Here is a 20,996-nt window from a genome sequence, read left to right as displayed (position 1 = left end):
TGTCTGCTGTCATCAGGCCATTCACGACATGTTCTCAGCATCTTGAACAGTGTCCTGCATTGACAGACTCTGGAGAATATATTTTCCAAAGAGGTAAATTCAAGAAGAGGAGAACACAATAAATCCAGGCCACAGAGAGGGTTCAGTGGGGTTGGACAGGGTGCCCAGGGAAGAAACCCACCTGGGGGAAGTGGACCGGCGGGGAAGAGGACAGCAGAGGGCAGGGGTCTTCCCCACAGCAGTCTGCGGGCTCTCTTCCTCCCCTTGGCCTTCACACCCCTAGTGCTGGAGTACCTGTGGACACCTGGGTGCACGGTGGGCGCTAAGTGGACCCCTGCACTGCTCCCACCCCTACAGCACTGGCACCCCTGATTTGGGGCCACAGAACCCCAGGTGACACCTTAAGTGGTCACAGAGCCACAGGACCAAGGGGCCCCTCCCACTGAGTCTCCTCTCCCCTTGATCCCCTCCTGCTGACCCTTCCTGCTATCTTCCTATGACCACGTCCCTATGAACTCCTTCCCATGACCCCCTTTCCGTAGCCCCTTCCCCCTGAACCCCTACTCATAATACCTCCTTAAACTTAGTGTTGTATTTCAATTATATTTTAATAAAACTGGGAAAAAATAAAAAAATTCCCTTTTTTCATTTGAATACTGATAAACGGTAATAAGGAGAGGATATAGTTTAATAGGCTTTATATGAGACTGGAGTTCCCTGCATCTTTTGACTTTCTTCTAAGGCACCAAAACCGGGAAGCCGGCTCACCCAGTAATCAGTCACTTCCCTCTGAGCATGCTCCAAGCACTAGCGCCCTTGGTCACGCCCACGGCCCCCGCAAAAACCAATCCACAGCCGGGACTCCGCTGATTGGCATCCAGCGGGAAAGACCCTGGATCCCGATTGGGCACGCCGATTGTTGTGGGTGGGCATAGAGGGTCGGAATCCGGAAGCGTCGCAGCGCTACTTTGGCCCTGAAGCTGTTGGCGCGGGGATAGAGCTGGGGTCGCAGCATCGCCATGGCAGCGCTGAGACGGCACGGTATGTTGGGTAGGGGTCTGGAGGCGCGGGCGGGGGGCGCAGGTGGGTAGTGGGGAAGGGGACGCGGCCCTCCCAGTTCCTGCTCTCGGACCCAGACCCCGCACACCCGGCCCACCCACCGCCGAGAACCCAGAGCACGGGCCACCTCCTTCCGGGACCCCCAGCCCACTCTCCGCCCGGGCTCCATAGCCCTCCCTGTCCACCTCTCTCCCGAACCCCCTGCCTACCCTCCGCCCGGACCCCAGAGCCCTGGCCACCGCCCTCCCGAACCTCAGAGCCCTGGCCACCTCCTTCCGAGACCCCCGGCCCACTCCCGGCTGTACCCCAGAGCCTTGTCCATTTCCTTCCTGGATTGGGACCACCCACCACACAGACCCTAGAGCCCTGTTCACCTCCCACCCAGACCTGGGACCCCAGCCTACCTCTAGCTCGATCCCTGGCCCACCTCCTACCTGGTCCCCAGACCCTGACAGGTGTTGGGGAGGGTGGGGGTGGAGAACGGGGATCACTGAGGGCCAGAAAGATCACCAGGAGCCAGGAGGACCCCCCACCCCCCACCCCCTTTGGGTCCCCGGTGTCTCTGGGATCCTCATCGCAGCCCTGGGTGTCCAGGGGCACTGGGCAGAGGCAAGGAGGCCTGTGGGACCCCAAAGGAGCGAGGAAGGAGCACATTTCCATGAGTGACTGTGGGATTGCAGGGTGGAGATGGGGCGGTAGGCACTTCCCAAAGCTGATGCAGGGACCTGTGGCTTATACTGAGCAGTCTGCTTGATAACTGGAATTCCTCCCTGGGAACAGGTCAGAAGCCTTTTTGAGCCTCATTTTCTTCACCTGTAAAATGGACATAATACTCTACCTTGTACCCAGCCTTTGTTAACTGATAATATTTTCAACCAGCACTCAAGGGGCGGAATACAAATGTATTGGTTAACATTTTGGAGTCTTAGAAACTGTATCTTCTCATTACCACTTAATCCTCAGCATTCAAATGACAAAAGGGAAGGTTTTGTTTATCCCCGGTTTTATTGACATATGATTGCCATTCAACCCCGTACCTGTTCCACGTGGGCAGCACAGTGATGTAACGTGCGTGGACGCTGCCAATGGTCCCCGTAAGTTAGCACCTCACGTAGTCTCCTTGTGACGAGAACTTGTAGGATTTCCTCTCTTAGCAACTTTCAGCTCTACCACAGAGCATTGTAAACTCTGGTCGCCGTGCCGTACGCGACTTTCTGGGAGTTACTAGTCCTACAAGACTAGAACTGGAAGACCGTACCTTCTGACCGGCTTCTCCCAATCCCAGTAACCACCTCCCCTTCTCTGGTAACCACCAGCCTGTTCTCTGTACCCGGGAGTCTAGGGTTTTTTTAGACGCAGCAGATAAGTGAGATCAAGTGGTATTTGTCATTGTTTGACTTATTTCGTTTAGGGCAAGGCTCTGAGGGTCAACCTATGTGGTTGCAAATGGCAAGATTCCCTTCTTTCTTAATGGCTGAATATGCCACTGCGCGTCTACACCACATCATCTTTATTCATCCATCCTGGAGGGACTCTTAGGCTGTTCCATGCCTTGGTCTTGTAAATAGCACTGAAATGAACGTGGGGATGCAGATATCTCTTGGAGCTCCAGATTTCATTTCCTCTGAGTAAATATTCGGAAGTGGAATTGCTGGATCATAGGGTAGTTCTGTTTTTAATATTTTGGGGAATCCGCCTTCTGTAGTGGCTGCACCAACTTACATTCCCGCCAACAGTGCACAGGGTTCCCTGTCCTCCGCCTCCTACTATTTGTTATTTTTTGCCTTTTTGATCACTGCTGTTCTAACAGGTCTCTCACTGGTTTGGATTAGCATTTGGTAAACAGTGGTATTGAGCATCTTTTCATGTGTTCTTTGACCGTCTTTATGTTTTCTATAGAAAAATTTCTATTCAGATCCTCTACCCACTTTCTAATTAGGGGGTTCGCACTTGTTGATTTTGGCTTTTGTTGCATGCGCATCAGGTGTCATTTCAAAAAATTCACCAGGACCGTCACTGAGACGTTCTTTCCCTGTGTTTTCCTCTAGAAGTTTTATGGCTTCAGGTAAAAGTGAAGGTTTTTGAGACATTTCTTATGTTGCTTGGACTGGTTCAGGCTGTGGTTATTTTTTTCTTCTTTTCTAAGTTTAGAATGGATGATTGTGGTTTTGCCCTTTGAAATGAAAAGTCAAGTGTCCATTATAGGTAATAAGTGCTTGCTTAAAGTAAGCAAAGGAAACTAATTTCTCAAAAAGGCAGAATATGGAGAGTACTAGAGTTCCCCTCTCTGTGGCTTCCTTTATGGGAAAACACCATGCTGGTGCCTCCCTACTGCACCGCATCCTGCTGAGTTTTGACTTCCCCATAGTGAGCTCTAAAAACAGATCATCATAGGTTAAGATGACTTAATTTCTAACCAGTCAGATGTTAGGCTCCAAAAGGAACATTAAAACATCTTAACGAGTACTCAAAGCACTGTTTTTACACACACACACACACACACACACACACACACACACACACACACCATAAGTAGGACTAGAGAATCTGCAGGTTAAATTGAGGTTCTTGGGAGCAGTCCCAACCCAGGTGGCCATTGTGGTTCTTCGTGGTTGGCTGATAAGCCCTTAGGGTTTCTTCTCCCTCACACAGGAGTCCTTCCTCTTCTACTATGCGTCCACCCCTTCTCCTCATACCTTCTCACCCCGTGTGTGTTTGTGACCCTTCCAAGCCTCACACTGAATGCTCTCCCTCTGCAAGAAATCATGGTCCTCTCCTGTGCCTAGTCAATTGTAAAGGCCTTTCTCAGCTCACTGAAGAAACCTTTCATTGTTTTCCGCAGTCAGGAGTCTTCTCTGAAAAGACCTCCTTTTCCCATTGGATCGGTGATAAAATTGTCCAACAAAGTTAGGTTGTTTAAGACGTTGCGGTTGGAAGGGCGGATTAGTATGTATTAAATGTAAGTGGGAAACAAAATATTAGCTTTCTGAGTCTTTTTAACGAGATCACTGAAGAGCATGTCTCTGGGATAACACTCCCTCTTCCAGAAACACTTACGGGAGATTATAGTTGGAAAAACGTCTAAGCACTTGTAAATTGTGGAAGCATACGGTCTGGGGAACGTGTGGTGCATGGAGAAGGCCGGGGCCGGTGCAGACTTGCGCTGGCATCCCTGCTCTCTCGCCGTCCAGCTGCCCTTCAGAGACACTGCTTCCCACAGCGGCTGCATCAAGTCAACTTCACGCAGAACTCTTAACACTGGCTCGCACGGCAAATGCGTATTGAGTCTGCTGAGTGTGTGTGGCATCTCGTTCAGGCACTGGGGACACAGCAGGGAAGCAAGTGCTTTGCTTCTAGGGAGGTTCCAACCTGTTCCCTGGGCTAGGGTCATGGTTGCTGATGAGGACACATCCCAGGAGAAAGGTACTCAGCTCTGGCACGTGCCACGGGCGGGCTGGCAGTCTGTCTGAAGCGGTGGTCCTAGGGTTTTTCCCTGAAAGGTTGCTCCCACTGGGCTGTGTATCCCCCTGATGCCCTAATTTCCCCTCAGACAGCGTGTCGCAGAACTCTGCGGCATTCATGGGGACGATGCTTTGCCTTTGCAACGATACTACTTGAGTAATTTTTTTTTATTTAATATGCTCTATTTTATGTGGGAAAATGTGTGAGCAGTACGAGCAGACATCTCCGGGGCCAGACTCCGCACACCTCTGTGAGTGAGCAGACAGACGTGAAATGCACAGCCCTCCGTGACCGACGTGAACCGCACGGAGGCCCGCACATCCTATGTGGTGGCTGGAGTGGCTTCCTCCCTGCTTGCGGAGGGCGGGCGCATATCCAGCAGGGAGCAAAGTGCTAAGTCAGGTGGGGTGGCCGTGCTCACGGGAGTCGGTGTTGGAGGAAGCCGGAGGCAGCAGGACAGCACTTGGAAGCCGGGAGGGTCCCCGGCGGATCAGGGATCAGGTAGTAGCTGCCCTGAGGGCCGACTGCCCGGGGAAGAGGTGTGCGGCGGGCGAGCTGGGTCCCCATGTCACACAGCACCGCCCCGCAGCAGCTGCACGGTTAACCCTTCAGATGAGGGAGCAGGGTGAGTGCTCCTGCCACCTGCCCGACAGGCGCCTGTTCGTACCTTTCCGGACAGCTTCTTGTAGCAGGTGCGCGGTATCTCAGGAGGCGCCTCGTCCACCTGTAGAGAACCTCACTGCTGCACTCGCCTGGGAACGGCTTTGCTGCTTCGAGTGTGTACGGTGAGGATGGTGGCTCCTCAGACGGCGCCTCCCGAGAGTCTAGAGCGCCCCGTCCTCACCCCTCCCAGCTCATGCTGCGTGAGGCTGTGCGGGCTTTGGCCCGCGTCTTACGGGAGGTGAGCTCCCCTGGCCCCCAGGACAGGGGGTGCTTACGTGCTGGGGCAGGGCAGCCTGCTGAGAGTGTGCTGTCCATTTTGGACCAGGAGGAACACACTCAGCCCCTGTCCCTCACTCCCTGCCACTCACGACTGCAGCGTGGACGCCCCTGTCCCTCCCTGCTCCTGTACTCACAAGATGAGTTGTAGGTGGAAAGGATTGCAGGAATGGATGCAAGTCAAGACCATGGCAGAGTGCCTGTCCCCCAGCAGTGCACCTGTGTCTCATCCAGCACCCCCACCCTTCAGTTAAGTTTTGTTAATCCTAAGATGTCTCATCAAGAGGAAACGGTCATCTCAGCCTCTCATGTTATCAGGATTGAGTGAGTGCCCGTGGCCCTGGCTTCCCACCTGCACGCGCTTGTACGTTGGTTGGGATCCTGAACCTGGCCCTGACCTGTCTCTGCCTGCACCTGCCTCCTGTGTTCATGAGGCCGACTGCCAGGTTGGGGAGTGCGTGTGTGATGCAGATGGTCCATTGCTTTTTTTTTTTTTTAACGTTTGAGAGACAGAGCACCAGCCAAGGAGGAACAGAGAGAGAGGGAGACACAGAATCCAAAGCAGACTCCAGGCTCTGAGTCGTCAGCAGAGAGCTTGACACAGGGCTCTGAGTCGTGAACCACAAGATCACCACCTGAGCCGAAGTTGGGTGTTTAACCGACTGAACCACCCGGGCGGCCCTCCAGTTGCTTCTCAATAAGAATTTGTTCCCGCCATGACTGGTCTTCCCAGGGCGCACCTCGCCCAGGAGCCAGGAGTGCGAGCCACAAGATCCTTGTCCTCCAAGGACTTTCCTTGGATGAGATCTGAACTGTGGTGGCCTCAGTTCCGGATGACCGAGCTCTTGTCCTCATCCCTGAATCCATGACTCTGTGGGAGGGCTCTGTGGTCAGCATAACCTACCCCTCCCCGTGGTGCTCTCTGTGGCCTGGGTGCTGAGGATAGCGTTCCTACACCAGCAGGACTGGGATGGGGCGTCTGTGTGTGCATGTCTGTGTGTGCACATGTGAGTCTGTGCACATGTGTGTCTGTGCTCGTGCATGTACATGCGTGTGTCTACCTGTGTGCATGTGTGTATCTCTGCATGTATGTACACGTATGAATCTCTGTGTGCATGTGTGTGTCTGTGTGTGTATCTCTTTGCACATGTGTCTGTATATCTCCGCGTGTGTGCATGTGTGGATCTCTGCACGTGTGCGTGTGTGCGCGCACATGTGTGTACACATGTATCCGTCTGTGAACATGTGTGTCCATGTATGTGTGCCTCTGTGTGTGCGCACGTGTGTCTGTGCATGCGTGTGTGCATGTGTATCTCCACTGTGCACACATGTGTGTCTTCTGTACGTGCGTATCCACGTGTGTGTGCACACGTATGTGCGTGTGTATATCTCTGCATGTGTGCGCACATGTCTCTTTGTGTTCGTGTGTGTGCACACGTGTATCTGCGTGTACATGTGTGTGTCTCTGTGTGTGTGCACATGTGTATCTGTGTGTGTATGTGTTCATACACCTGTGTGCACGTGTCTCTCCAGTCATACCTTCAGCCTTCTCAGTGTCGACGAGGTCCTCTGGGATCTTAGAACCTCAGGCTCTGGTTGGGTTGCACCTCGGTGGGAAGGAGCCCCCTGTTTCTTTGGGCAGCTGCATGCTCGGTGCCAGCTGGCACAGGGTGACTGCTGGGGCACAGCTTCATCCTTATGCCTGTGATGCTTCTACAGGAGACATGGTCTGGCTTTACTGATCACAGAAATTGCCCAGGCCAGAGCCAGCAAGGCTGGATTAGCACCTCCACCCCATGGTGCCAGCTCCCCTGATGGCGTGCTCCCTCCATCACACACGGCTGCCTTCTGCATCATCACCACCGGATTCCTGTCTGAATCCTTCTACCAGGCAGGCTTCCTGTGCTCAGTAAGCATTTCCTGAAGGAACGAATGAATGAATAAGTGTGCTCAGTAAGCACTTTCTGAATGAATGAATAAATGAATGAGCTCAGTAAGTACTTCCTGAACACATGAATGAATGAGTGTGCTCGGTAAGCACTTCCTGAACAAATGAGTGAATGAGTGAGCTCAGTAAGTACTTCCTAAGCAAATGATGAACTCAGTAAGCACTTCCTGAATGAATGAATGAATGAATGAATGAAGGAATGAACTTAGTAAGCACTTCCTGAACAAAGGAATAAATGAATGAATGAGCTCTGTAAGCACTTCCTCAACAAATGAATGAATAGATGGGCTGTTAGTACTTCCTGAATGAATGAATGAATGAATGAATGAGCTCAGTAAGCACTTCTGAAATGAATGGCCCAGCGACCAAATGCACAAATGGCTCCATGTAAAACAAGGGGGTTGGGTGAATGCTGGGTCCTGGCCACCCAGGGCACCTGTGCTGGGGGTAGGGACCCTGAGCTGCAGGTTTCAGGCACCACAGGGATAGGCATTTGCTTCCATTAAAGACCCACCCGAGACTGGACGGCATAACTGTGGGAAGGGGCAGTTACAGTGGCAGGAGGGCCAGCTAGCGTGTTGTTGGGGGTTCGTGGGTATGTGGAGACGACGGGGAGTAAGACAGCAGCTGCGGGGGACAGAAGCTTCCCAAAAACCCTGGATGTGGGGACTGACCTTGTAGGTTGGCAGTTACAGACTACTTTCTTCGGGATCAGACACGGGTCCGGTTGGGGTGTGTGGTGTGTGGGCAGCAGGTTCCATGCCCCAGGGTGGGACGCTGCTGTTCAGAGGGTGGTGGGCCCCTGTGATGGCATTCCCTGTAATCCTCAGTTGTCCCCTCCATCCGTGGGGGCCGTCCAGGGTTCTTGCGTGACACGGCCAGTCAGGTGCAGCCACAAGAGGACCCGGAGCGGAGGCTCAGGAAAGCCAGGGTTGTTACACTCCTGGGTCCTAGAGACAGGGGCACGACATGGGGATGCCCCAGGAGGCAGGGAAGGATTCACACCGTGAATGGGCTTTGTTGGGCTTGGCTGGGACAGGCCGGCAAGGCATGGTAAACAATTTAGGACCGGCTAGTTTGTACAATTTTGGTGAGTTTTGAGCAATAAAGGTGGCCCTTCTTGCCTTGCACCGGGGCCCAGGATGATCAACGCTGAGGGTTGCTGCCCCTGGGTGCAGGATCTGACGGGGGAAGCAGGTGGAGGGGTCCTGCTTCTGGGTGCAGGGACAGATGGGGGAGGCAGGGCGGAGGGGTCCTGCCCCTGGGTGCAGGATCAGACAGGGGAGGCAGGGCGGCGGGGTCCTGCCCCTGGGTGCAGGGTCAGACAGGGGAGGCAGGGTGGAGGGGTGCTGCTCCTGGGGACAGGGACAGATGGGGGAGGCAGGGCGGAGGGGTGCTGCTCTTGGGGTCAGGATCAGATGGGCGAGGCAAGGCGGAGGGGTCCTGCTCCTGGGGGATGGGACAGATGGGGGAGGCAGGGAGGAGGGGTCCTGCTCCTGGGGGCAGGGGGACAGATGGGGAGGGAGAGTGAAGGGGTCCTGCTCCTGGGTACAGGACAGATGGGGGAGGCAGAGTGGAGGGGTGCAGCTCCTGGGGGCAGGACAGATGGAGGAGGCAGGGCAGAGGGGTGCTGCTCCTGGGTGCAGGATCAGATGGGGGAGGTAGGACAGAAGGGTGCTGCTCCTGGGTGCAGGATCAGATGGGGGAGGTAGGACAGAAGGGTGCTGCTCCTGGGTACAGGACAGATGGGGGAGGCAGAGCGGAGGGGCGCTGCTCTTGGGGGCAGGGCAGATGGGGGAGGCAGAGCAGAGGGGTCCTGCTCCTGGGGGTAGGATCAGATAGGGGATGCAGGGTGGAGGGGTCCTGCTCCTAGGCGCAGGGACAGATGGGGGAGGCAGGGTGGAGGGGTGCTGCTCCTAGGGGCAGGGGGCAGGGGGACAGATGGGGAGGGAGAGCAGAGGAGTGCTGCTCCTGGGGGCAGGGGAACAGATGGGGGAGGCAGAGCGGAGGGGTGCTGCTCCTGGGGGCAGGGCAGATGGGGGAGGCAAAGCGGAGGGGTCCTGCTCCTGGGGGCAGGGTCTGACAGGCGAGGCAGGCTGGTGGGGTCCTGCTCCTAGGCACAGGGACAGATGGGGGAGGCAGGGTGGAGGGGTGCTGCTCCTAGGGGCAGGGGGCAGGGGGGCAGATGGGTAGGGAGAGCAGAGGGGTGCTGCTCCTGGGGGCGGCGGACAGATGGGGGAGGCAGAGCAGAGGGGTGCTGCTCCTGGGTACAGGACAGATGGGGAGGCAGGGCTCTGGATGGAGCAGTTTGCAAATGGACGTGACTGCCCTGGTTTGCTCTCCTTTAAGAATGGGCTGCCCTGTGAGGGGTGGTCTCCCCAGCCAGAAAGTTTTAAGATGTCAGAACATCATCACCCAGCTCATCCTGGAACAACACGGGTTTGAACTGCATGCGTCCACTTGTACGTGGGTGTTTTCCGGTCAGAACCGTGCAGTGCGATGAGTGTGTTGTCCCTTCCGAGCGACTTTCCTAATATCCTTCTCTTCTCTCTGGTTTCCCTTGTTGTGAGAACGCACGACAGGATACATGTAGTGTACAAGGCAAGTGATCATCGACTGCTATTGGCCAGACTTCTGGTCAAGTTTAGGGAGACTCACAAGTTCTCCTGACTGGGGAATTTCAAGGACACAAAGGTCCGTGCCCAAACCCCACATCGTTCGAGGGGCAGCTGTACCCTGAAGGTGAACTGCGTGCAGCGTGTGGTGACGCTGGCCTTATCCTAAGGGCTCTGCCGGAAGGCACACGTGAAGTGCGTGGTCCACAGTCACAGCCCGGCTGACGGTGACACAGAGCAGCACCGACAGCCAGCATGGGAGGGCATCGTTTGGGGGGAGGCCCACGCATGCCCGGCTCGGGGGCTGGAGAGGAGGCGCCTGGAGGAGGCCCAGTCCCCAAGTGGAGGTGGCTTTAGGGACACCCGTGGGGTAACGTTGGGCAGTGGAGGGAGCGGGCGCTCGCCAGTCTGCTTTTGCACAAAGCAAGCGGTTAACCTCCCTGCTCGTGCCAGTGACCCGCGGCCAGTCTCCCCTTGTGCGCTTTGGGCAGAATTCGAGATCTGAGCGATGAGGAGCCACTCTTCGTCGAACTGGGAGCGATAAAAGTACTGGAGTGAACGTGACGGGTTATCCTGGGTCCCCAGGATGTTGAAGCAAGTTTCTCAAGGCCCTTGCTGGGCCGCGCCCTGGTCCGCGGCGTGTCCTTCGGGGTCCCGCGTGGGGCAGGGCTCCGCCGTGCCCACTGGTGGCTGATCCAGTCAGTGATGTTGACGTTCTGCAAGAATTAGAGACAAAATTTGGGCTTTTCTTTAATGTTACAGTTTGGGAGAAAATGCATATTCGGTGTACATCAATCCTTACACGGGAGAGCACGTGTCAGTCATGGTGTACGTTCTAAGTACGTCCCATTTGAGAACAGTCTCTGGTTTTACTTTGAGTGCTGTTTCCCTTTTAATGAGTATTTCAGAAAGCTTGCCAACTCTTGCTTAAATCTTAGCTAATCATTCTTACATTTATGATTCTATTATGAAACTCATTAAGAAAGTGTCATTTATTAAATTAACATATTATACTGAACTTTTCTATCTTGTGAAATGATATAGTGCTATTGTCAATTTATTCCTTTATTCCTTGATTACAGACAGTGGTTAAATACCTTGCTTCATTATTGGGATAAAATGGAAAAATAAAACATTGAACATTGTTGAGAAAGCTATGGATAGGCTGGCAGGTACCAGGCAGGCATTTGAACGTGGTCTTGACGGCAAAGATAAAATTCAGAACATGAGATCCCAAGAAATACAGTAACCGTGAGGAATTTAAAGCATCTGTTAAAACAAGATACTCAGAAGTCATCCATTTCAGGATGGAAAGGGGCATGGCTTGACCTGGCATTTGCTGAGATGGGAGATTTCTCCCTTCTCGCTGGAGCCGTGACTGGTGCGTGTGTGTCTGTCACTGGTGCACTCTGGACGGTTTTCCTGGCGTCAGGCCAAGGTGAGGACAGGGCACGGTCTCTCAGCCACGGCCACCGAGCTTCTGTTTTCAGCAGCACTGTTTCTTGAGTGCGATTTCAGGAAGCCTGGCAACTGCCAAGCTCTAGATGATCACTTTTCCACATGTAAGTGTGTTCACCAGAAACCTAGAGAGTGTCGTAAACCTATTCTATGTTTTCCTCTCAAGCATTTTAAAGTTATGTGGGTATTTGGGGTCCCTTCCATTTTTGTGCAGTTCCAGTGAGAATGTAGTCTCGTTGGCCGTGCTCCTTCCCAGTAATGTCCACCCTTTAAAAGACTGCTTTTGAACTAATTGCCTTCCTCATGTCCCAGACTAGCCCCACACACGTTTTGCTCGTCCCCTCAGAGTCCCGCTTTTCCAGGAGACCGTGGTTTGCAGGGATGAGAACCTAGGTTCTGACAAATTTGCCTGTAGAATCACAAATGAGTAAACACTTCTCATCCGCACCAGACAGCTCTCCAGATGTATGGCATATACTTAGGAGGACTAAATGCACAGCTGCTCCCCCACTTTAGATAAAGTAGACTGTGAACACAAATATTGAGGGGAACCTGTATTACTTGGTGATCCAAGTGAACTTTTTTAAGAGAAAGAAAAACATTCCTGATATTGACGGGGGAGTAACGTCCTCAGTGGTGTCAAAGGTCATGGGGTGCTTTTTCTGTGCCACCTTTTATAATTCTCTTTTGCTTTTTTCAGAATGGAATATTCTAAAAGAAAATGTTCCTATTTCCTTTCCTTTTTTCATAAGAGCTTTTTCAAATGGAGCACACGGCCGTTTTCCCCTGTTGTGAGACTGCCTGGCTAGGAAGTGCTGCAGAGTGCAGCCAGCTGTCCTGCAGGAGCTCACCTGGGGGCGAGGGGGGACTCACCTGCGGGGGCTCACCTGGGGGGGGGGGCTCACCTGGAGGAGCTCACCTGCAGGGACTCGCCTGCGGGAGCTCACCTGCAGGGGCTCACCTAGGGGACTCACCTGCAGGGGCCCACCTGTGGGGGCTCACCTGGGGGAGCTCACCTGCAGGGACTCACCTGTGGGAGCTCACCTGGGGGGCTCACCTGGGAGACTTACCTGTGGGGGCTCACTTGTGGGAGCTCACCTGCGTGAGCTCACCTTCGGGGGGCTCACCTAGGAGAGCTCACCTGCAGGGACTCGCCTGCGGGAGCTCACCTGGGGGGCTCACCGGGGGACTTACCTGTGAGGGCTCACTTGTGGGGGCTCACTGGGGGAGCTCACCTTCAAGGGCTCACCAAGGAGAGCTCACCTGCGGGGACTCACCTGCAGGAGCTCACCTGGGGGGCTCACCTGGGAGACTTACCTGTGGGGGCTCACTTGTGGGAGCTCACCTGCGTGAGCTCACCTTCGGGGGGCTCACCTAGGAGAGCTCACCTGCGGGGACTCGCCTGCGGGAGCTCACCTGGGGGGCTCACCTGCAGGGGCTCACCTAGGGGACTCACCTGCAGGGGCCCACCTGTGGGGGCTCACCTGGGGGAGCTCACCTTCGAGGGCTCACCAAGGAGAGCTCACCTGCGGGGACTCACCTGCAGGAGCTCACCTGGGGGGCTCACCTGGGAGACTTACCTGTGGGGGCTCACTTGTGGGAGCTCACCTGCGTGAGCTCACCTTCGGGGGGCTCACCAAGGAGAGCTCACCTGCGGGGACTCACCTGCGGGAGCTCACCTGGGGGGCTCACCTGGGAGACTTACCTGTGGGGGCTCACTTGTGGGAGCTCACCTGCGTGAGCTCACCTTCGGGGGGCTCACCTAGGAGAGCTCACCTGCGGGGACTCGCCTGCGGGAGCTCACCTGGGGGGCTCACCTGCAGGGGCTCACCTAGGGGACTCACCTGCAGGGGCCCACCTGTGGGGGCTCACCTGGGGGAGCTCACCTGCAGGGACTCACCTGTGGGAGCTCACCTGGGGGGCTCACCTGGGAGACTTACCTGTGGGGGCTCACTTGTGGGAGCTCACCTGCGTGAGCTCACCTTCGGGGGGCTCACCTAGGAGAGCTCATCTGCAGGGACTCGCCTGCGGGAGCTCACCTGGGGGGCTCACCTGCAGGGGCTCACCTAGGGGACTCACCTGCAGGGGCCCACCTGTGGGGGCTCACCTGGGGGAGCTCACCTTCGAGGGCTCACCAAGGAGAGCTCACCTGCGGGGACTCACCTGCAGGAGCTCACCTGGGGGGCTCACCTGGGAGACTTACCTGTGGGGGCTCACTTGGGGGAGCTCACCTGGGGGAGCTCACCTTCGAGGGCTCACCTAGGAGAGCTCACCTGCGAGAGCTCACCTGGGGGGCTCACCTAGGAGACTCATCTGCGGGGGCTCACCTGGGGGAGCTCACCTGGGAGGGCTTACCTGCTTGCCCTCCAGAAGCTTGCTGCACACCGCAAGCATGGCATTCTCAGGCTTCTGCTCTAACATCACGGCAAATGGGAAAGCAATTCCTTGAAATGCTGCCGTTAACACCTTTGTTAAAAATGGAATATACTCTTCCCTTTTTATGCCCAAATGTGAGATTTAAAAATAGTAATTGCATTGAAGAAGAGTTAACATTTGTAGTGAGTAAACACACGCAAACACACTAGGTCAAAAGGTGCATTTCAGCAAACCAGAAATGAAAGACTTTTTAAAAATGCTTTGCTACGTACCAGCATCCTGAAAGACATAATGATACGGTAAAACCTTGGTTTGCGAGCAAAAATCATTCTGGAAGCATGCTTGTAATCCAAAGCACTTCTACATGAAAGTGAATTTCTCCAAAGAAATAATGGAAACTCAGATGATTCATTCCACACAAAAATATTCATATAAAGATGATTACAATACTGTAATATAATACAAAATAATAAAAGTAAACCAACTGACCTGCACTTATCTTTGAAAACCTTCATGGCCAGCGTGAGGGAGACCGGAGAGAGGAGGGTTACTATGTAGGATGACTTTCACTGTCACTGACAGAATGACTGCCATCTGTTGGCTCAATGGAATCTTTTTCTTTTCGTGCAGCTTTAACAAGGAACCTATCCAATGACACTTGCTTTTGCCTCCTTTTGAGGATTTCACGGAAACGTGACATTGCATTGACGACCATGCACAATCCTGCAGCAAGAGCGAGAGAGAGAAGAACCATCGGCTCAGTTGTGATCATGTGACGTCTGTTGTCACATACGGCTTGTATTGTAAGACCTCACTCGTTTATCGAGTTAAAACTTATTGGAAATGTTTGCTCGCCTCGCGGAACACTCACAGAACAAGTTACTCGCAATCCAAGGTTTTACTGTACTTTCTTTCCTGCTCTGCTTTTAACATGACTCACTGAGTAGATTTGGCCAGTTGGAAGACATGCTTTGTTTACAGAATTAAGTCCATATTTGCAGGAAACCATCAAGCGGTTCGTCGAGTACATGTTTCATTCATAACTCTGTAGGCTCTGAGTAGCAGTGAGAGTTTAAGTGGCTGTACAACATGTTGTTAGGCCTGAAATAGCTGGCTACTTCTGTTTAAATAAACTACGAACTCTTTTAGCGACAGGAGAGTCCATGTGACTGCTTCCATGCACTGTGGCCACATTGTCCCCTAGAACTGCAGTGTTGCTGTGTGCATGTGGTGGACCGAGGGCTTGTTTGTCTCAGCACAGCTGTGCGGACCTGAAGGTCAGGCACCCCACAGAGTCTCATTCCCGACTTTATCGTGTAGTCTCAACACTGAGATAGAGGGAGGCACGTGACTGAATCTTCCAGCAATATTAGTTGCCAGAAAGTAATTGTTATTTTGTTGTACATTGCTCTTTAAAGCTGATTATTTTAAATTAAAGTGATATTTTTACAAAGACGTTATGCTTTAAGTTCTGGCAATTGAAAGCATCAGATGTGCATTTATTAGCAAAATGATTTCATTCTGAGATACCTGGATAGTTAGATTGGGTTCAGATTTATTAGTTAAAATTCTCATTGAAGACAAAACTCCCCCTTGACATTGAGAAACCCATCATGACATCTCTTAGATCATCTGTTCTTGTGCCTATCGATGGTGCACTTTGTAAGTAACTCATGGATCATGGACAGTAGGACATAAAGCCAGCATTTCCAGTGTTCGGTATCCTCGTCAATCCCAACGACTGTCAGGAATTGTGTACCCAGTACTCATTCTCCTGTGACAGTGCTGTACCAAGGAGCGGGGGTAGGAAGGAGTCTCTCGAGCACCTCCAACTTCTGGAGAGCCAGCGTGCCATGGTGCAGTAGCCAGATGCCAGCCTTGTCCTGAGAAGCGCCTAGTCCCGCGGGAAAGGACGTTTTTGCTTATGAGGTTTTAACACCTGCTAGTGTAGGAGAGAAATCACGTTCACCACTTGGGTTTACAAGATTCTTAACCCAGCTTAGCTTAGGGTGCTAAAAGGTTTTCTTTCTGTTCTGGCTGTTGGACCACTGGGTTGAATTTGTTTGTTTTTAGTGTTTATTTTTTGAGACAGAGAGAGACAGAACATGAGTGTGGGAGGGGCAGAGACAGAGGGAGACACAGAATCAGAAGGAGGCCTCAGTCTCTGAGCTGTCAGCACAGAGCCCGACACGGGGCTCAAACCCATGAACCGTGAGATCATGACCTGAGCTGAAGTTGTACCCCTAACCGACTGAGCCAACCAGGTGCCCCACTGGGCCTAGTTTTAAAGGCAAAGTTAGGGGAACTGTGTCTGTCATCTGCTAAAATGTAAACTGAACAGACCTTCTCGACCTTCGTGAATCAGCACATCTGAATCTGCACTGTTCTCCCTCCACCTCCACATGATCACATGGGATTTAAAGCTCAAGTGCAGAACTTTTATATTTAAGTTGTGTTTGTGTTTACATTTGTCTTCAAGCCTTGAGTACGTGGCCTCTTTTCCTGCGATCTGAGGTTGTCTGGAGGCTTGTTCACAGCGGCTCGGGTCACTGATGATCACCCCAGGTTTCCAGCCACCGGCATCCTAGACAGATGAGGTGCAGTGCATGTGCCCTTGTTCCTCACAGGCACGCCCGGGCCCTGCTTCTGACACCGGCTGCTTGTACACGATGAGGCTGGAGCCGCTCGTGGTGTCGGGAAGTGGCCCTGGGCATACAACATGGGGTGGGAAAGGCGAGTTCAGTTCTGCGTCATTGAAATAACAAGTGCTGTGTGTAAACACCAGCGTGGGTGTGGAGGTTCGCCCTTTAGTGGCTGGTGGGAGGTGTGTGAGGGGGAGAGGCACCCCAGAGAGCCCTACTCGTGGGTGAGGTGGGAGGGCCACATGTGGTAGGTGCAGCCACATCTGTCACACAGCCATGCCTGTCTCAGTGCTGCCATGTCGGGGGCGTTTCTGCCCATCTTGTGATGGGAAGTGCTGGGGCTCAGCTAGCCTTAACCCGGGGTCCTACCTAACAGGGGCAGAACAGAGCATTCCTCTCTGCCCTTTAAGGAATCACACGGCGATGGAATTTCTAACTGATATCATTGAGTACCACGGAACATTTTTTTTTTAACGTGCAAAACAAGCTGCTTCTCCCCACAATCCAGTTTGGGTGCTGCTCTGAGACACCCTGCCTGTGAACGTGTTCTACAGAAGGCTCTGGGAACACTTCCCCTCAGCAGATTGTACTGGAAACACGCTTTGTGCCAGGTCCTATGCCAGTGAAGATTTTGTAGAACATTCAACAAAAGTGCATGGGGAATCTTTTACTGCTAGGACCTGTGGCCTTAAATGGTTGTGTCACTAGCACGGACGGTTTTCCTTCCTCCCTGGGAGCCACCAGGCTGCACAGGCTCCCAGTGCCGGCCTGGTTTTAGTAGATTATCTGAGGAGCCATCAGGGTGGAGGGCACCCTTTCGTATTTTAAACCCTAATTATGTTTTTATAACTTGGCCAGGTCAGTGGGAGTCATTTCTAGTAGGGACACTGCCTGAGAGTGTGATGAGATTGGGAGGGTCTGTGACTTCAGGGTCCTGTCCCTGCCGAGGGCCACCCACTTCCAGTCCCCATGCGCCAGCGATGGAGGGATCTGGAAGCTGGCCTGCCTGCCCCGAGCGCACTGACTCTGCCCCTGACTGCTGGCCACCCCAGAGCAGCTCTCTCCTTCATGCACCCGTTTCTACATTTACCAAGGTTAAAACAAACTTACTTTATTACGCTTTCCCTCACCTCTTCCAAGATGCCGTTTTGAGATTCAAGCCCGTTCTTTATCCACATTATATCCGGACAGAAATGCTTATTCATTATGACAGCTTTCTCCCCGGTTAAAGCAGAATGTCAACTAAAATAAACAAAGTGGAAAATCTCCCTGTACTTGCTGGAACCAGGCTTGTCTTCCTAAGCGCAGCGGGGAGTGTGTGCGGATGCACTTCCCCAGGGAGTGTCCTGTGCTGCTGGGCCCCCCGGCCCTGCTCTGTCTGCCCGGCTCCACCCCTCGTCCCGAGCTATTCTGTGTGATCCTGTCTAGGGGGACACTTTGCATCCAGGACCTGGACCCCAAATTCGGAGACTGGTTCACAGTCTGTACTTTACACAATTTCAAAGAGAGAGAACATTGCAGGGAAGAAAGACTACTTGTAAACCCAATCATAAATACCTGAGTTCATATGCTCCACTCTCCAGGCCTGCTGCCCTCTCTTCCCAGCCTGGCTCCTGTCCCCACACCTGTGGACATCCAGGCTGCTGGTCCTGTAGGGAGTGGGTCCTCTGATGGACCAAGCTGGGGGTCCCCTGATGGAGAGTACTAGGGGCCCTTGGAAGATGGTGCTGGAGTGTCCTCTGATGGACGGTCCCAGGGGTTCCTCTGATGGACAGTCCAGGGGGGTCCTCTGATGGACGGTCCCGGGGGGGTTCTCTGGTGGACGGTCCTGGGGGGATCCTCTGATGGACGGTCCTGGGGGGGTCCTCTGGTGGACGGTCCTGGGGGGATCCTCTGATGGACGGTCCTGGGGGGGTCCTCTGGTGGACGGTCCCTGGGGGGATCCTCTGATGGACGGTTCTGGGGGTCCTCTGATGGACAGTGCAGGGAGGTCCTCTGATGGACAGTCCTGGGGGGATCCTCTGATGGACGGTCCTGGAGGTCCTCTGATGACCTCTAATGACAGTGCAGGGGAGTCCTCTCATGGGCAGTCTGGGGGGTCCTCTGATGGACAGTCTTGGGGGGGGTTGTCTGATGGACAGTGCAGGGGTTCCTCTGCTGGACAGTCCTGGGATTCTCTGATGGACATTCCTGAAGGCCCTCTGATGGATGGTCCTGGGGGTCCTCTAATGACATCTAATGACAGTGCAGGGGGGTCCTCTGATGGATGGTCCTGGGGGAGTCATCTGATGGACAGTGCAGGGGGTTCCTCTGATGGACGGTTCTGGGGGTCCTCTGATGGATGGTCCTGGGGGGGGGGGTCATCTGATGGACAGTGCAGGGGGTTCCTCTGATGGACGGTCCTAGGGGCATCCTCTGATGGACGATCCTGGGTGGCCTCTGATGGACGGTCCTGGGGGAGTCATCTGATGGACAGTGAAGGGGGTTCCTCTGATAGACGATCCTAGGGGCATCCTCTGATGGGTGGTCCTGGTGGGGGGTCCTCTGATGGACGGTCCTGGGGATCCTCTGATAGACGGTCCTGGGGGTGTCCTCTGATGGACAGTCCTGGGTGTCCTCTGATGGATGGTCCTGGGTGTCCTCTGATGGACAGTCCTGGGAGAGTCATCTGATGGACAGTGCAGGGGGTTCCTCTGATGGACAGTTCTGGGGGTCCTCTGATGGATAGTGCAGGGGGGTCCTCTGATGCATGGTCCTGGGGGGATCCTCTGATGGACTGTTCTGGGGGTCCTCTGATGGACTGTTCTGGGGGTCCTCTGATGGACAGTTCAGGGAAGTCCTCTGATGGATGGTCCTGGGGGGTCCTCTGATGCATCGTCCTGGGGGGATCCTCTGATGGACGGTTCTGGGCGTCCTCTGATGGACAGTGCAGGGAGGTCCTCTGATGGACGGTCCTGGGGGGGGTCCTCTGATGGACGGTCCTGGGGGGATCCTCTGATGGATGGTTCTGGGGGTCCTCTGATGGACAGTCCTGGGGGGTCTTCTGATGGATGTTCCTGAAGGTCCTCTGATGGACAGTCTTGGGGGGGAACGTCTGATTGACAGTATAGGGGTTTCCCCTGATGGACAGTCCTGGGGGATCCTCTGATGGATGGTCCTGGTGATCGTCTGATGGATGGTCCTGGGGGAGTCGTCTGATGGACAGTGCAGGGGTTTCCTCTCTTGGACAGTCCTGGGGGGTCCTCTGATGGATGGTCCTGGGATCCTCTGATGGATGGTCCTGGGGGTCCTCTGATGGACGGTCCTGGGGATCCTCGGGGAACAATGCTGGGGGTCCTCTAGGGGATAGTACTGGGGGTCCTTGAGGGGACAGTGCTGGCAAGGCTTCAGGGGATGGTGCTGGGGGTCCTCGGGGGACAGTGCTAGGTTGTCCTCACGCACATTCCCTTTTCTCTCTGGTGGTAATGTCAGGCTTTGTCTTTATTTTAGGTAAAATCCATTTGCAATTTAAATGAACCTCCGTGAATAATTCTTTCTTCTCTTTTTCACTTGTAGTGTTCGTGGAGAAAGTTCTGAGGAGGCTTTTCCCTAGTGTTCCCTGTGGCCAAGAAAAGAGGGTACTCGTGGCTCCAGCTTCTGGAAACCCAGCCGAGAGGGTGGCCACTACGGACCTCAGGGGCAGGAGTGCCCCCACCTTGACAGGTGAGGGGCTTGCGGGGGGGGGAGGGGAGGGGGGGGTCAGTGACCTGGCAGTTGTCATGTTTTGCCCTGGAGCAGGCAGCTCTGGCCTGGCTGTCGGGTGGTGACCCTGCACGTCCTGTATCTGGCAGTGCAAGGTCACTGTGCCCACACTGGACTTCAGCGTGCTCAGTGCGGAGAGAAGCTGGTGCTGGCACCTCCGTTAAAGACCAGCTTGAGTTCACTGTGCTGGGCAGAGACTGTCCTCGTCCCGGTGCAGGTGCGGAAGCAGTGTGAAGAGCTGTGGCCGGGGCGCGGGGAGGACCCCTTGTGAGAGCCAGGGAGCACGGGGCAGTGGCTGGGGCGCGGGGAGGACCCCTGGCCATTTCCATGTCGTTGTCCACACCCAGGAGAAGTGAAAACACATGTTGCACAAACGTTTTCACGTGGGTATTCGCAGCAGCAACGTGTCCTTACCGTTGTCCGTGCCACCATCCACACTGTTGTCCTCGCCATCGTCCACGCCCTTTTCCACGCCCTTGCCCACACCACTGCCTGCACCGTTGTCCACACTGCTGTCCACGACACTATCCAGCTCCTGCGCCAAGCAAGTGCCCAGGGTCCTGCAGGCTTACTTTGCTCAGCTGCTGGTCCCCCATTTGCAAAAGGAGGACCTACCAGGCATAGACACCACCACGGTGTGCCCACCAAAGGGACGGTGGGGAATACTGGTCTCACAGAAAGAAAGCGAATTATTCTAAGGACATGCAACACATCTCTTTCCAAGTCACGTATTAGACATTCCTTTGCTTTCAGCAA

General features: G+C 54.1%; 1 protein-coding gene across 1 annotated transcript in view; it reads left to right on the top strand.

Annotated features, from left to right (window-relative positions):
* The first annotated feature begins 926 nt into the window (after positions 1 to 926).
* The window catches only part of ERICH1 (glutamate rich 1), a 51,649-nt gene continuing 31,579 nt past the window's right edge, over positions 927 to 20,996 (top strand). The window contains exons 1-2 of the mRNA XM_019427996.2: positions 927 to 1,041; positions 20,055 to 20,201. Of these exons, the coding sequence (XP_019283541.2) occupies positions 1,020 to 1,041; positions 20,055 to 20,201 (169 nt within the window). The 5' untranslated portion in view covers positions 927 to 1,019. The remainder of the gene's footprint in view (positions 1,042 to 20,054; positions 20,202 to 20,996) is intronic.

The sequence above is a fragment of the Panthera pardus genome, unplaced genomic scaffold (assembly GCF_024362965.1).
Source record: "Panthera pardus isolate Hobbes unplaced genomic scaffold, ASM2436296v1 HiC_scaffold_13, whole genome shotgun sequence".
In the NCBI taxonomy this organism is placed as follows: Eukaryota; Metazoa; Chordata; class Mammalia; order Carnivora; family Felidae; genus Panthera; species Panthera pardus.
This window is presented reverse-complemented; position numbering and strand designations above follow the sequence as displayed.